General features: G+C 35.6%; 1 protein-coding gene across 1 annotated transcript in view; it reads left to right on the forward strand.

Annotated features, from left to right (window-relative positions):
* The first annotated feature begins 1,223 nt into the window (after nt 1–1,223).
* LOC113056698 (E3 ubiquitin-protein ligase FANCL) overlaps nt 1,224–14,695 on the forward strand; it is an 18,488-nt gene continuing 5,016 nt past the window's right edge. The window contains exons 1-8 of the mRNA XM_026223512.1: nt 1,224–1,511; nt 1,671–1,729; nt 2,273–2,333; nt 2,654–2,710; nt 2,880–2,977; nt 5,531–5,627; nt 7,525–7,593; nt 14,588–14,695. The exon at nt 14,588–14,695 is cut by the window's right edge and continues 43 nt beyond it. Coding sequence (XP_026079297.1) covers nt 1,425–1,511; nt 1,671–1,729; nt 2,273–2,333; nt 2,654–2,710; nt 2,880–2,977; nt 5,531–5,627; nt 7,525–7,593; nt 14,588–14,695 — 636 coding nt within the window. The 5' untranslated portion in view covers nt 1,224–1,424. The remainder of the gene's footprint in view (nt 1,512–1,670; nt 1,730–2,272; nt 2,334–2,653; nt 2,711–2,879; nt 2,978–5,530; nt 5,628–7,524; nt 7,594–14,587) is intronic.

The raw sequence follows: 14,695 nt of genomic DNA on the forward strand, positions 1-14,695 counted from the left end.
TCACACACTCCAATACAGGGCTCTCAGCTGTAATGATGTGTGTTTGCTTAAAGGCAGCTTTACTGAATATCTGAGCATTTTTGGATTAAAACACGCTGCTGTGAGGGTTAATGAAGGGGGAATTAGACACCAAAACATCCATTCATAGACATCTGCATCCATAGCATCTGAGTAAAAAATGATAAGGGCAGGGGAAAGTTATTTTTCACTGTTTATATTTTAACCGAAGTATTAATGCAAGACGGGTGCTATAGGCTATTGGGGGAAAATAATTTTTTTAAGTGGGGTGTTGCCACAATGGAAACCTGTCAGAGAACAACTGATATGATGATATTTGTGAGATTCTGGCTACTGTATGTGTCACACTATTTAGTCCAGGGAATATTTTTCAGAGTCATTTTTGGTATAAACACACAATCTTGGATAATAATAATAATAAACAATAATAATAATAAGTAAATGAATAAATAAATAAGTAAATACATAAATAATAGCAATTAAGATTCCCAACTTTCCCAGTGAAAACAAATAAAGTTGATTTAACATGTCACTGAAACATGCCTTGAACCAGTTCTCATCAGTTCATTTTTAAATAATTTAATAAACACATACTCTTTTAAATAAAATAAAATAAGAAACTCTTCTTTAATTACAGGATAAATACATAAAAAAAACTAATCTGAAATATGTCCTGATAGCCTAACAACAAAAGCTGCAAAGGAAAACATTTTTGAAATACAAAACTATTAATGAAACAAACAGGTAAAAATTATAACGTACAATACGATTGATTTGAACAAATAATTACTACAATTTGGTTTGATAAAAACGTGTGACAACTTGCCCCTACCTGAAAATATCAATCCTGAAAAGGCTGTTCAAGCTCTTCATACATTAGTTTACTTATCTTGTTGTCTAATATATGCAAGTCTGGGTTTATTGCGTTCACTTGTTCACCCAGCGGATACAACAAAAATATGACGATACTGGAATTTTAGTTTGGAGAAGTGATAAAACAGCTTGCATTTACAACTTCTAGAATAATTACTTCTAGAATAATTGCGTAACATTGGGCGTTTTCATAAGATGTTTAGAGATTATGTTCGTGCACAGTGCTAATAAATTGCAGATAAATGTGTTTATAAAATTCTGTCAAATGAGTTCAAATAAAGTTCGGTCATTCAAACTTTAATGACGTCAGCGTCAGCGACGCTTGAGTCTTTTTCGCGGGAACTTTCGCTTTGCCTGCCTGACGTGCCTGTATATTATAACAACAGCGGAGTGAGCGGACACTGCTTCTGACAGCAGTGTTCTGCCTATAAAGCTTTAGTTTGTGTTTATATAGTTTAGTTTATTGTCTAGACATCTAAATAGGTGTTTAGCGAGCGGTTTATATTCAGTATTTTGCCTACTTATTTTTCATCATGAACTGTTTGCTGATGAGAGAAAGTCCTATGATTATTCCGCTTAATAAGGAGAAGACAGTCTATGACGGGTTCATCACAGTAATGGTAAGAAAAGTTTCACATCTCAGTTCAGTCATATTAAATTAGACAGCGTAGGTTGTCAGCTTCGTTTACACTGTGAATGTTAATGTCGTGTGGGTCGTATACCAGAAGGTGAACCTATTGTCACAAGTGTCACATTTCTCATTATTTTATTTTTGACAGGAAAAAGACTTCAGGATAAGAATATCTCTACCGCCTGATCGCCAGATGAAACAGGCAAAGTATGATTGCATTAGTATTTCTTTAAAAGTAGTTTTTCTATATGATGGTCGTCGAATGTTATGTCTGTGTATATGTTATTGCCTTTTTTATTAAGGTAGCAGAGAACATAAACTGTAATCAAAAATAAATAAATCAACGTGAAAAACATTAGATCATTTACAAGATGTAGTCATATAAAATGTCTTAATTAATAAATCTCAGGTACACTTACAAGAAAATATACTATATTGTCAGCAAGAATAATGTAAAATAATTTGTATTTTTTGATATTTTTTTTAACCGCTTTAAATTAGTTTCTATAATGTTGAGCCAGCATAAATAAGTCAATCATAAACATTATTATTTTTTATTATTTTTAATTTTAGCTGTTCTATCAAATTGAATAAAACAGTTAATTTATATATATATAGAGAGAGAGAGAGAGAGAGAGAGAGAGAGAGGACAGCTAAAATAAAAAAAATAATATATAAAATATATAAAAATTTGTAAAAAAAGATATTCTTATTATTTAATTCTTTTAATTGTCTTTGGTTGTTTTGCAGATTGCATTGTTGCTGGCAAATGAAACGGCTACTTCATGGTTATCAACATATTGTGAAGCAGGTATGCCTACAATAAATCAAAGGCAAATAGTTTGCAGCTATTTCTCATCATTCTAGAAATGCGTCTTAATTAACACATAATGTTTGGCATGGGGGAAAGGCTTTTTCCATATGCCTCTAGGGTAAGAAGATTAAATTTATTATTTACCCTGCCTAGATTTATGTGGTACCCTAACTAGTTAAAGTTCATTATTTTCTTATGAATTTAAAATTAATAAAAATTAACTCTAATGGTTATTCTCATTAGTGAAATGACAGGTGCTGGTTTTGATATTCTGTATGTAGCCTAATAGTTTAATCACAATGATTTTCTTTTAACAGAGGTTACAGCATTCAACTAATTTGATGGCTTTTATCCTGGAACTCAGGACAGTATTGGTAAATATTCTTAAAATATTGCACGATTTTTCCCCTGGGGTCGACATTACCATATTCATGTTGACAAATGTTACACATGATGTAATGTTCAGTATCATATTACCATAATAAGCACATGAGACCCGCAGATTGAATAAATGATTCTCTTTACAAACTTGTCTATTATCAGGAAGCAGCGTTGAAGAGCCAAGCAGGATGTCAATCCTTCTCACCACCTCAGTATTATTCCCAGCTGATAACAGAAATGGAAATCTTAGGATGGGATAAGTATGATGTTCCTAGTGGCCTAGTGTTTCCCTCGGCTCACATTGCATTGTGTTCTCTTATAATGACATATAGCACAAATCCTTTGCATTACTGTAAACATGTTGGACATTAGAAACTTACTATAGTTTAATGAAAACAGTGTGTCAGATTTCTTGCTTCGTAATAGAAGAGGCTAATGTGGTGTCTGTCACCCAGGTATCAAGTTGTGATTTCACTAGGCTTCTCATTTTCCACTTTCTATTAATGTCCAAAGATATAATTATGATATTAGCAAAGGCAAATTGGTCTAATTGGAGACCCACTCTCAAGTTTAATGGGGAAATGTAGACTGAAAAGTTAGACTGGAAATAAGGTGCATGTTTCAGACCTGAATTGCGGTCAGAAGTATTATACACCAGCGCTATCTGTAAATGCACTTGAGATTAATTAAGATCCTTAATTCGTGTCTCTGTTAATAGCCTCAAGTCTGGCACCGTTGCAGACCCTGATTGGTTTAGGAAGGGGGAAGTGCCGCAGAACCTGGTCATTTTAATGAGTTTTAGTTGCCTTGAAGAAGCCACATTTACTGTTAATTACTGTATAGATGGGGTCAAGTCTGTTCTCCCCTCTTATCCCCAGAATAGTTCAAAAGAGTCAGATATTTAGAAAATTACAAAACATCAGTCTCTGGCTGCAGTGTAAGTGCGCTATTTGGTGTATCACAGCAAAGCATTAGGTCATAAGAAAATGAAACTTGAATATTTTGACTTTGATCCCATTGTGCTCCCATTTTACTGTGAGATATTGCATTTGGTCTGACATCGTCATCTGAAACCGTTGAAGAACTGAAAGAGTTTTTTTAGACAATTGGTGCATGGGAGCCATGGTGAGAGGTTGTCACACCTTGCACATGTATGAGAGAGAAGCATGGGGCCCCTCGCTGTGGTCTTTTAACACCCCGCCAAGATAATGACACCCGAGCAGGTTTCCTATTGGCTGGTCTTCTCACCATCTCACTCTAGCCAGCAGTTATATCTTAAAACCCATGATCCCTGGTGGCACCTGTGAGAATGGAATAACTGTACTATTTTCAGCAGCTGGCTTTTTGCATATCTGGAAAGTTGTGATGAGAAGTATGCGCAAAAGTGGCCTTGACGGTATTACGGTTTGTGTTTTCCCTATCTAGCTCTTCCGATTTTTATTTTAAATTTTTTTTTTTTTTTTTTTTGTACAGCTTTACACTTTCATCTATGGCCTGTTTGTATGCAAACATGCCAAATGTTCCTTCGCCATTTATGAGGGGAGCTGATTTTCTAGTTGCAAATGTAATGCTCTCATCAATCCTCCCAGCAAGACATCGAGCCGTCAAGCTGTTTCAATCAACTGAGGTGAACGCCAGCAAGGCCTGATACTGTGGCGGGAGATTCTTGTAGAATGCAGAGTGGCTGAATGAGGTTCCAGCTCAGAAAAGAGATCTCAATTTTGAAGAAATGAATGATTGGTGTGATTTTGTGCCAAAAGCTCATGTAATTGAATGTGATGCAAAAGATTTGTCCTGTTGCTCCATGGCTTGGGAGAGAAAAACACTGAGCATTAAGGACATTTTGAACATTGCAGAAAACAGAAAATCGGAAAGATTATTTGTAGGTGGATCCGTCAAAATGTTTGCAAAATATATCTTGTAAAAATAGATTGCTGCTATTAGGGTAATCCACACTGCATTATGGTAAACGTTTGTTTTATATATATATATATATATATATCTTTATTATTTTTTTTTTAAATTATTTTTAAGGGGTCATCGGATGCCCATTTTCCACAAGTTAATATGACTCTTTAGGGTGAAAAGTCTAACATACTTTGGTTAAAATTTCTCAATAGTAGTGTAAAACAACCTTTCTACCCTGTCAAGATCTGCTTAGTTTTCAGCAAGCTGTTTCAGCGCATGTTCCTTTAAATGCTAATGAGTCACTAGTGAGTTATTAAAAAAAATAAAAAAAATGTATATTAAGGTACATAGTAGTTTACTTTCCACAGTAATAGCAGAGGAGAGTGTAAGCCAAAGGAAAGTGTAGAAGTTCTTCTCCCAGAGTTTTTATGTGGATCTAAGTGCTTAGGGACAGAATGTTGATATGTGATCCTGCAGTTTTTGCCAATGGGAACACTCAGAGCAAAGTGTGCATGTATGGACTAACCACGATATGCTGTTACACGACTCGTAAATAAGCTGCTGAAATACAAGTGTGTCATGTGAAGTGCTGGAAATTTAGCAATAAATCAGCTGTGGTCGCTGTAGTCGATTCAAGACTTTCAGCACTCTTTGCTGGGAGAAAGGATTGTGTAGATATTAGGCACTTCTCTAAATGAAGAAATCAACCGAAATCTGTTTTCCCCCCGAACCAAAAGATCTTGTCTGATTTGAGTTAGGACCAAAATATACATCCTTCAACGAATCAGCAGTTATGTTTTTACTTTTTACAGAAAAGATGCTCTGAAAGTGGTCACTGTTGACCAGTCTGATGTGTGTATACTGTATGTGCTCTTATGTGTGGTGCTGTCCATCTGTTTTGGCAGGCTGCTCTTCATTGATGCAGAGTTCCGCATGCTAAAGCTGAAGGCAGATGACTCTGCAGGTCGTCAACACGCCATTACAGTCAAGCTCAAGTCCAAGGTCAAACCAGGGGTCAAGCCCTATTTTATTTTATTATTTTATGATGTTTTATTTTATGATCAGTTTTTGCATGGTCCTTTTTAAGGGTTGGATTATTTACATTTAGTAAAAACTAGGTTTTGTCAATTAAGCAAAATAATTTACCATCATTATTTATTTATCTCTTAGGATTACCAAGGTGAAATTAATATGAACCATTGTTACAATTTAGTGTAACCATTTTAGTGTAATACAATTTTAACTATAATTCATTCTTGTAATAGCAAAGCTGAATTACTCCAATCTTCAGTGTCACATGATCCTTCAGATATCAATTGTTGCTCAAGAAACATTTATTATTATTATCATCAATGTTAGAAACAGTTGTGTGGCTTGATATTTTTTGTATAAAGAATATGTAAAAGTTACAAATATAACATTTATTAGGAAAGACTACAATTTTCTTTAAAAAGGCTATTACTGAGCATAAATGTGTAAAATGATATATATATATTACATTTTTGTCCGTTTTCTAAATGTGACAATTTTCCTTTTATATCAAAGTTCACACAAAAAATAATTTAATTAGCAAATTTCAGATTTTTGTGGGTCACAGATGTCTGGATCACACAGCTTTCTGTATCTAGATTCTCAGACTGAGCTGGACTGCAAAAGGAGCAGAACTTTGGTTTAGGTATCTAACTTTAAGCAGGTGGCACTAATGCGCTGTGACTGTAAGATTATGTTGCGAGATGGAGCCGTGAGATTGTGGCAGGGCCTGAAGGAGAGGCCAGAGAGTGTGTGGGGATGCGGTGGCACAGATAAGACCATGAGTGATCCTCATAAGGTGATTACAGGGGCCACAGAAGAAGCAGAAAATTGTGGCATGTGAGTGGTTTAGTCTGAGAGTCAGGCGGTGTGAGTGAGCTCTGCCTGGCATTGGAAGTGATGACATGGTATAGATGCCAGTGGCTCCTTGTGGACACTCCACGGTGTCCTGATGAGATTCAGCAGGGCATGAGAAGCCCCCTGTGCCCACCTGCCCACCATCCTGCTGGGTGCTAAAAATAGCCATGATCTACCCACCTCACTTCTGCTCATCTTCCTGGAGCTGGGCACCTCTCACAAGGCCCTCCGTCACCCAGAAGCAGCTTACTCAACAAAGTCAAGTAAAGTAAAGGCATCCCTGCTACTGGTGGAAATTTGGGTTGTGGGGTCATACACAGAGTTGTAGTATTGGTTGTAGCATGAAACATATGTAAGATAATTTTGAGATTAAAGAGGTTGATTAAGAAAGGCCTTCAGTTCTCCCAGTGTTTCAGCATGGAGAGTATTTCAAAATAAACATATTCATATTTTTTACTGTAATTGAATTCATTTATGATTAGATTTTATATTAAAGTTGTATATAATATGCACTATTGTTCAGTATTCATACCATTATTATTACCCTCTTAAGTCTCTTATGCTCATTAAGGCTTATCAAAATAAAGTAAGAATGATAGTATAGCAATCAATAATGTTTTTTTTTTTTTTTTTTTTTTTTTTTTTTTAGTTTGAATAAATTTGAAAAAGTTATTTCTTCCTGTGATGGCAAAGCTACATTTCCAGCAGCCAATACTCCAGTCGTTAGTATCACATGATCCTTCAGAAATCATTCTGATATACCGATTTGGTGCTCAGGAAACATTTCTTATTATCAATGTTAAAAACAGCTGTGCTGTGCAATAATCTTGTGGAAACCTTGACTTTTTTCAGGAGCATTTGATGAATAGAAAGCTCAAAAGTACAGGAATAATTTAAAATGAAGATATTTTGTAATATTAGAATTTACGGTCACTTCTTAAAAACAAAAATGTCCTTACCAGGTAGCTTACTGTTTTAAACCTTGATCATATACCCCCCCCTCTCTTTTTAGTATCCAACTGAGGCCCCTGAGTTTTCTGCAGATCTTCCTGTTCCATTGGTCATCACATGGAACTCTCAGGTAAATAGTTGTGAAATTACTTAACCTTTTTGAATACCATTATTTTATTTTATTTTTATTTTTTTTATGGGAAAGTTGATTTGGCTTTTTATCATATTACCAAAATTAATATTAAGAATTTAAACATAACTTTTTTTTTTTTTTTTTTAAGTACAATGTTTTTAATTAATAAAGTTTTTTGGCATTTTAAAGTGTGTTTTTCTTGATAAAAGGTGTTCCTTTCCATCGCCACTTTGATGTTGCTTCCATAAAAAAACAATAACTTGCTCACAAAGGCTCAAACTGTGCCAAATAAACCGACAGGACGGCGATCTGGAAAGCTACATATGTTAGCGGCCTCTAATGAGCCTCGACGAGTTTCCTCTTACGTTTAACAATTAAAAGTGAGAACGGAGACCCATTTTTCACTGTCGTTTTCTTTTTATCATCGTCCTCGGTTTTCTCCGCCTCCCCTGAAAAACAGGCTCCTCTTCAGTCATACGTTTGCTCCAATTACTTTGAGGTGGATGAAAGCGAATTGGCATATTGCACAGCAGTGGTGTGAGTTAGGGAGGGTTGTGCGTTGTGTTGGGTGAGGGATGGCAGTGGAACATGGCTCTCTGACAGAGAAGACCAGCTCAGCACACAGCAGCCTTCTGTCGGCTGAAGTCCTGCTGCGCTGCTGATGTCTTGATGCATCTCCTCTGTTCAGGGAAGAGAAAGGCCTGTCTGCCTGCTTCTCACGTACATTTAAATGAGTAATGATTACCTGCGCTCAACTGACTGTGTGTGTGAGAGAGAGTGTCAGTGAGTTTGTGAGTAATGTAGAATATGGATCAGGAGATTTGGCGGGGTGTGCTCTTTGTTTGGTGGCAGACACAGTGGTGCAGGTGTGTCTCAGCGGGATTTACACTCAACCAGCCACCCGGTCTGACTCTTGGAGTGCACAAAGAGAAACAATGCTCACTGCATGAATTTTAACCCCTCTGCCTATTTAAAAAAAACTTAATACAATACCGATAAAAAGTTTGGGGTTGGTAAGATCTTTTAATGGTTTGAATAAAGTCCTATATGTTCACTAGGATGGATTTACTTGATTTATTGAATTAAAAATATATATTTTGTGAAATATTACAATTTTAAATAATTGTTTCTGATTTAATATAAATTAAATGCCTTTACTGTCATTATATATTATGTACAGCATTATATGTATGATACACACACATACACACACAATGCCCTGAAAAGGTTTTTGCCCCCTTCCCATTTTTTTAATTTTTTATTTTGCATATTTGTCAATGTAAACACACTTAAATCTTCAAAAAAAAAAAACAATATATCACAAAGATAATGCAAGTAAATACAAATGCAGTTTTATTAAGGGAAAAAAGCTGTCCAAACCTGCCTGGCACTACGAGAAAAAGTAATTGTCCCCTAAATTTAATAACTGGTTGTGCACCAACAACTGCAATCAAGTGTTTGTGGTGACACGTAATGAGTCTTTCACATCACTGTGGAGGAAATTTGGCCCACTTTTCTTTGCATAATTGTTTTAATTCAGCCACACTGGAGGGTTTTCGAGCATGAATGGACTGTTTAAGGTCATGCCACAGCCTCTCAATCAGATTTAAGTCTGGACTTTGACTTGGCCACTCCAAAACCTTCATTTTGTTTTTCTTGAGCCATTCAGAGGTGGACTTGCTGGTGTGTTTGGAATCATTGTCCTGCTGCATAACCCAAGTGCGCTTGAGCTTGCGGTAAAAAAACTGACGGCTGGACATTCTCCTTCAGGATTTTCTGATAGAGTGCAGCATTCATGGTTCCAATTCAATTATGGCAAGTCGTCCTGTTCCTGAAGCTGCAAAGCAGACCCAGACCATCACACTACCACCAACATGCTTGACTGTTGGTATGATGTTTTTTTAATGAAATCCTGTGTTGGTTTTAAAACCAGATGTAATGGGACACACACTTTCCAGAAAGTTCAACTTTTGATGCATCGGTCCACAGAATATTTACCCAAATGTCTTGGGGATAATTTGGCATATGTGAAATAAGGCTTTATGTTCTTTTTGGTCAGCAATGGCTTTTTCCTCGGAACTCTCACGTGGAAGCTGTTTTTGCCCAGTCTCTTTCTTATTGTTGAATCATAAACGCTGACCTTGATTGAGGTGAGTGAGGCCTGCCGTTCTTTAGATGTTGTTCTTGGTTCTTTTATGACCTCCTGGATGAGTCGACGTTGCGCTCTTGAAGTAATTTTGGTAGACTGGCCACTCCTGGGAACGTTCACTACTGTTTCAGGTTTTCTCCATTTGTGGATAATGGCTCTGACCGTGGTTCACTGGAGTCCCAAAGCCTTAGAAATGGCTTTATAGCCCTTCCCAGACTTAAACATGGCAACTATTTTGTTTCTCATTTGTTCTTGAATTTCTTTAGATATGTTGCTCTTTAAGCTTGCTTCACTTTGTCAGACAGGTTCAATTTAAGTGATTTCTCCATTCAAGAGGTCTGGCAGTAATCAGGCCTGGGTGTGGCTAGTGAAATTTCTTTCTAAAAGCTTTCTAAAATAATGTGATTAATCACAGTTCTTTCGTGATGTTAAAAGGAGGGGGCAATTCATTTTTCAGGTAGGATCAGGTAGGATTGGACAGCTTTTTGTCCCTTAATAAATCAAATCATTATTTTAAAAACTGCATAATATATAATTATTATATATATATATATATATATATATATATATATATATATATATATATATATATATATATATATATATATATTAGGGCCGGGACCCGATTAAAAAGAGGCAGATAAATTATCGCAGATAAATATTTGATCTGAGAACATTGAGAAGTAATTTTTTTCACATGGATTTATAGTATACCATTGAATAATGACTGAATACATAAGCTTAACCAACAAAATATTGTTTATTTTTGTTCAACCAAGTCTAGCAGACCAGTGCAATTTTTGCCATGAAGTGTAGCAATAGCATATTTAGAAACAATTTAGAAATAGTACATTTCAGAAATTCAGGAAGCTTATAGGTGCTGGAACCTTCTGTAAAGTGTTTTTTAAGTAAAACACAATACTGTCAATTACATTCAGAACATTGGTAACACTGTTAGAAAACATCTCTCTGTTGCTTCAGAGGCCATAACATACTAAGTCCAACTCTCAACAACCTTGGCCCAAACACTAAAGAGTTCAACATAAACTGTTGCACCAACAAAATAATACATAGTTCAACATAAAGTGTAAAGTCCACGCTAGCTGCTATATGTTTTGCGTTGAGGTGATACTTGAGACTCGATGTGCTGCTGCGGTGATATGCGAACGCTAGTTGGTGCTCCAGTATAATCGGTCCGCGGAAACGCATCCAGTGAGAAACGTTCCGCGGTGCAAAAATACGTTATTAAAAATGCGGGAATTTTTTTCCTGTAATTAATTAATCGTAATTAACGCGTTATTTTTTGTGTAATTAATTAATCTCAATTAACGCGTTAAAGTCCCGGCCCTAATATATATATATATATATATATATATATATATATATATATATATATATATATATATATATATATATAATTATTGAATGTATTGACAGCTCTCACTTAATGCTGTTCATTTGCTGTCAAGATATCCATTTATTAGTTATACAGAGAGATTAAAAAGCTAAAATTGTGTTATTGATACAGCCGTCTACAGTGATCATAAATGATTACCATACTCATGTACTTTTATGTTTATGATTTTTATAAAGTCACTGATGTCATGTATGACCCTTCTCCACTATGTAGTGTGTTTTATACAGTATAATAACAATTTGTTTAGCCCAGCATTGCTTTATTACATGGTGGGTCTTTAACAATCACAATTCTATGAGCATTAAGGGATACATATTTCTCTGTGTGGAATTATTGATTTATTTACTTGACACTTGTTCACTAAATGACTGAAAATGCACCATTGAACATTATGAGGAGGGACCTAATTGGTAGAGTTAACAGAACAGTAAGCATGCTGTCACCTCAATGGGTATTATTCATTGTGCCGTTCCACATTTTGGGCACATTTCCAAGAGAAATTCAATTATGAGGCCTGCACCATATATTTAAATAAAAGCATAACTATAATCACACAACCGGCATTAATTGGGAAATAATTGCTGCGTCTTTGCACCTGTGCAATGCTAAATTGGGTGTGCTGTATTGGCACAATGACCCATCAGATTTGTTTTATGCTCCCCTTCCTATATCAAAACGTCCCCTCCCATGTGGTGTCAGGAAAAAGCTCATTCACATTAATATGTTCAAGTCTTAAGAAACACTGTATTTATTCAGATTACTATGCTGTTTGTTGATTTTCCTGTCTGCATATCCCTTGCCTTAGTGCTACTGTCTAAAAAAAAAAAAAAATAGAAGTCTTTTGATTTGTTTTGTTATGTTCAATTACCAGCCCTGGCTGCTCCATTCAGCTCTGATTCTGTGCTCTTCAATTTAACATGTATGGAAATGTATCAGAGAATCAGGCACATAATCAACATCAGCACACACAAATTATGTGACAAAAGAAAAACACATGAGATCTCATCCTCTAAATACAGCCAGTCCTGTCCCTCTTAAATCAGCTGAGATTGGCTGTATTATGTTGTCGAGATATTACAATGCTTTAAAATTACTGTTGACAAATGTGATTTAACATCTCACAATCTAAAATCAATCTAGTTTTCCCTTGGATCACAGCAAAAATACACAGACCACTTAAAATACTCTGTCTATGTGGGTATATAGACCTGTTTTAGACATGTTTTTCTCTCTCTGTAAATAGTGTTTGTGCGTGTGTATATATGTCTCTTAGTAGAATTAAATAATATTAATCTCATAATTCTCATTTCCATCCAGTCCAGCAGAATGAAATATGACTAATTTCAAATTCTATGTTGTTGTTGTAATTTTATTTATTTTACACAAATGAACAGCCCTAAAAATACATTTGTAAAATAAAATAATAATAATAAATAGATAAATAAAATAAAACGCGTAACAATTTCAATTTATCTTTTCAGTTTCGAAGTTTACTTTCCGCAGTATACAGTATCTGGACTGCTTATAATATATGTGCAGTTAGGGTGGCATCATTTTAGATATTCAAAAGTGTAATAACACACAAAGTTCATTGCAGCTGCTGCCTTTTTTCGATACTATATAAGCCTTATCATATTTATCATCACTAAAAATAAAGCAGTGGTCATGGCTTTGAGCAGAGGGGATCTGGTGTCCAGACTAAAGCGTTCTGATTTTGGGCTGAGATTAAAGACTTGAATTGGCAGCCGGGTGGAAAGCGAGGAGCGTGGGTCTGAGGTCACGGCGGTGTGGGCGACCTGTGCTCCCTCACTCTGACAGCATGGAGTGAAACGGGGCCAGAGCCCATCAGCTGTCAATCATCAGCTGTGATTTATGAGCGGCCATACTCAAACCATTAGCTCTGCCTCGCCACTGGACAGATCCAAGGGAAACAGAGGCCTACTGTGTTTGTGTATGTTAGAATTAAAGGAAGCCGTTATGCTGAACTGTAGATGGGTCGACTGTGGTTCTTCGTGATCAAACGCTATTGCTGAATTTCTCTTGTTTGCTGATGTATGAGTTTTGGTCTTTTCCTGTTCAGTCACATTTTATATTTGATTTGTTCTTGGTTGGTGCTTTAATCAATGGTTTGTTGACAGGTAGTTGATGAAGACTTGGCAAGACTTCAGTGGGAATGTTTCTTTTTTTCATTTTCCTCCCCGAGTGTTGATGGCAGAGGGCTGAAGAGTTTGTATAAAGCAGTGATATGAAACCAGACATGTGGACAGTATCAACATCTTCCATATGCAGAAGCGTTCAGGAGTTATTAAAGACAGCCTAGCCAATGTCAGACTGGGGGAAGAAAAAAAAACCTGTTGTTCCAGCAGATCAAGAGTTGCACAAAAATTTAAAAGGATACTATTTCTAGCTTCTAGGCACTTCTGAGAGTCGGAAAAACGTTTAAGAGTACAACTGCGGACTGAGAGGCTTCATGTCCATTCAGACTGAAATGTTTGAGCCAGTTAGAGTTTAAATATGATGCCAAAAATAGCATTGATCAGTTGCATGATTATGGTTTAGTGGCATAAAGTGTTTCAGATACTGTGGCAGAAATCATGTATTCATGTCTTAATTAGTACAATCATTCCACTCCTTCCAGGTTTTGTTTTGGACTGTTTAACCAATAGTATTTCGACACCATTAGGCAAAAGGTTCAGTTGTTTGCTCAAATTTGCACATTAACCAACAGCTGCGTGATTTGAAAGTGACTTCTGTGTGAGATGTCATTCATACGAATTCATACACTATTGTCAACGAAATTGTATAAAGAACAAGAAATGTTTCATTACACAGTGTGGTCCACAAAAAAAAAAAAAGTTAGGTGTGGAATGAAATGAGGGTGAGTAAATAATGAATTAAAAAATGAAATTTTGTCAAAGTGCTGTCAAAAGATTGTTCAGATTAATCGCGATCAAAATTGTATGTGTGTACTGTGTATATTTATTATTTATATATAAATACACACAGTATAAATGTTGAAAATATTTAATATACAACATAACATCTATATCATATAATATATATATATATATACACACACACACACACAGATATATATATATATATATATATATATATATATATATATATATATATATATACACACACATACAATGTGTGAATTTATATACACATAACAAGTGTGTGTGTGTGTTTATTTATATATACATAACAAATATACACAGTACACACACATACTGTGTACTATGTAAACAAAAACTTGAATTTTGGATGCAATTAATCGCGTTTCATTATTTGACAGCACTAAAAATCTAATAAACTTTTTGGGGAAACTGCCGCTTAGGGACAAACATAAGTCAAATACCAATTCTCAGGCAGGAAAAATACATTTGAGATTAATTTATTGCCCTTTGTTTTACACCCAGAGCACCTTGGCCAGTGTCCACAGTCAGTTCCTGTTAAATGTGGAGGCTCTGTCCGAGTTCTGGTCGGTGCTGGATGAGATAGATGAGCAGACGTGGGTATTGGAACCA

The sequence above is a fragment of the Carassius auratus genome, chromosome 38, assembly GCF_003368295.1.
Source record: "Carassius auratus strain Wakin chromosome 38, ASM336829v1, whole genome shotgun sequence".
Taxonomy (NCBI): Eukaryota; Metazoa; Chordata; class Actinopteri; order Cypriniformes; family Cyprinidae; genus Carassius; species Carassius auratus.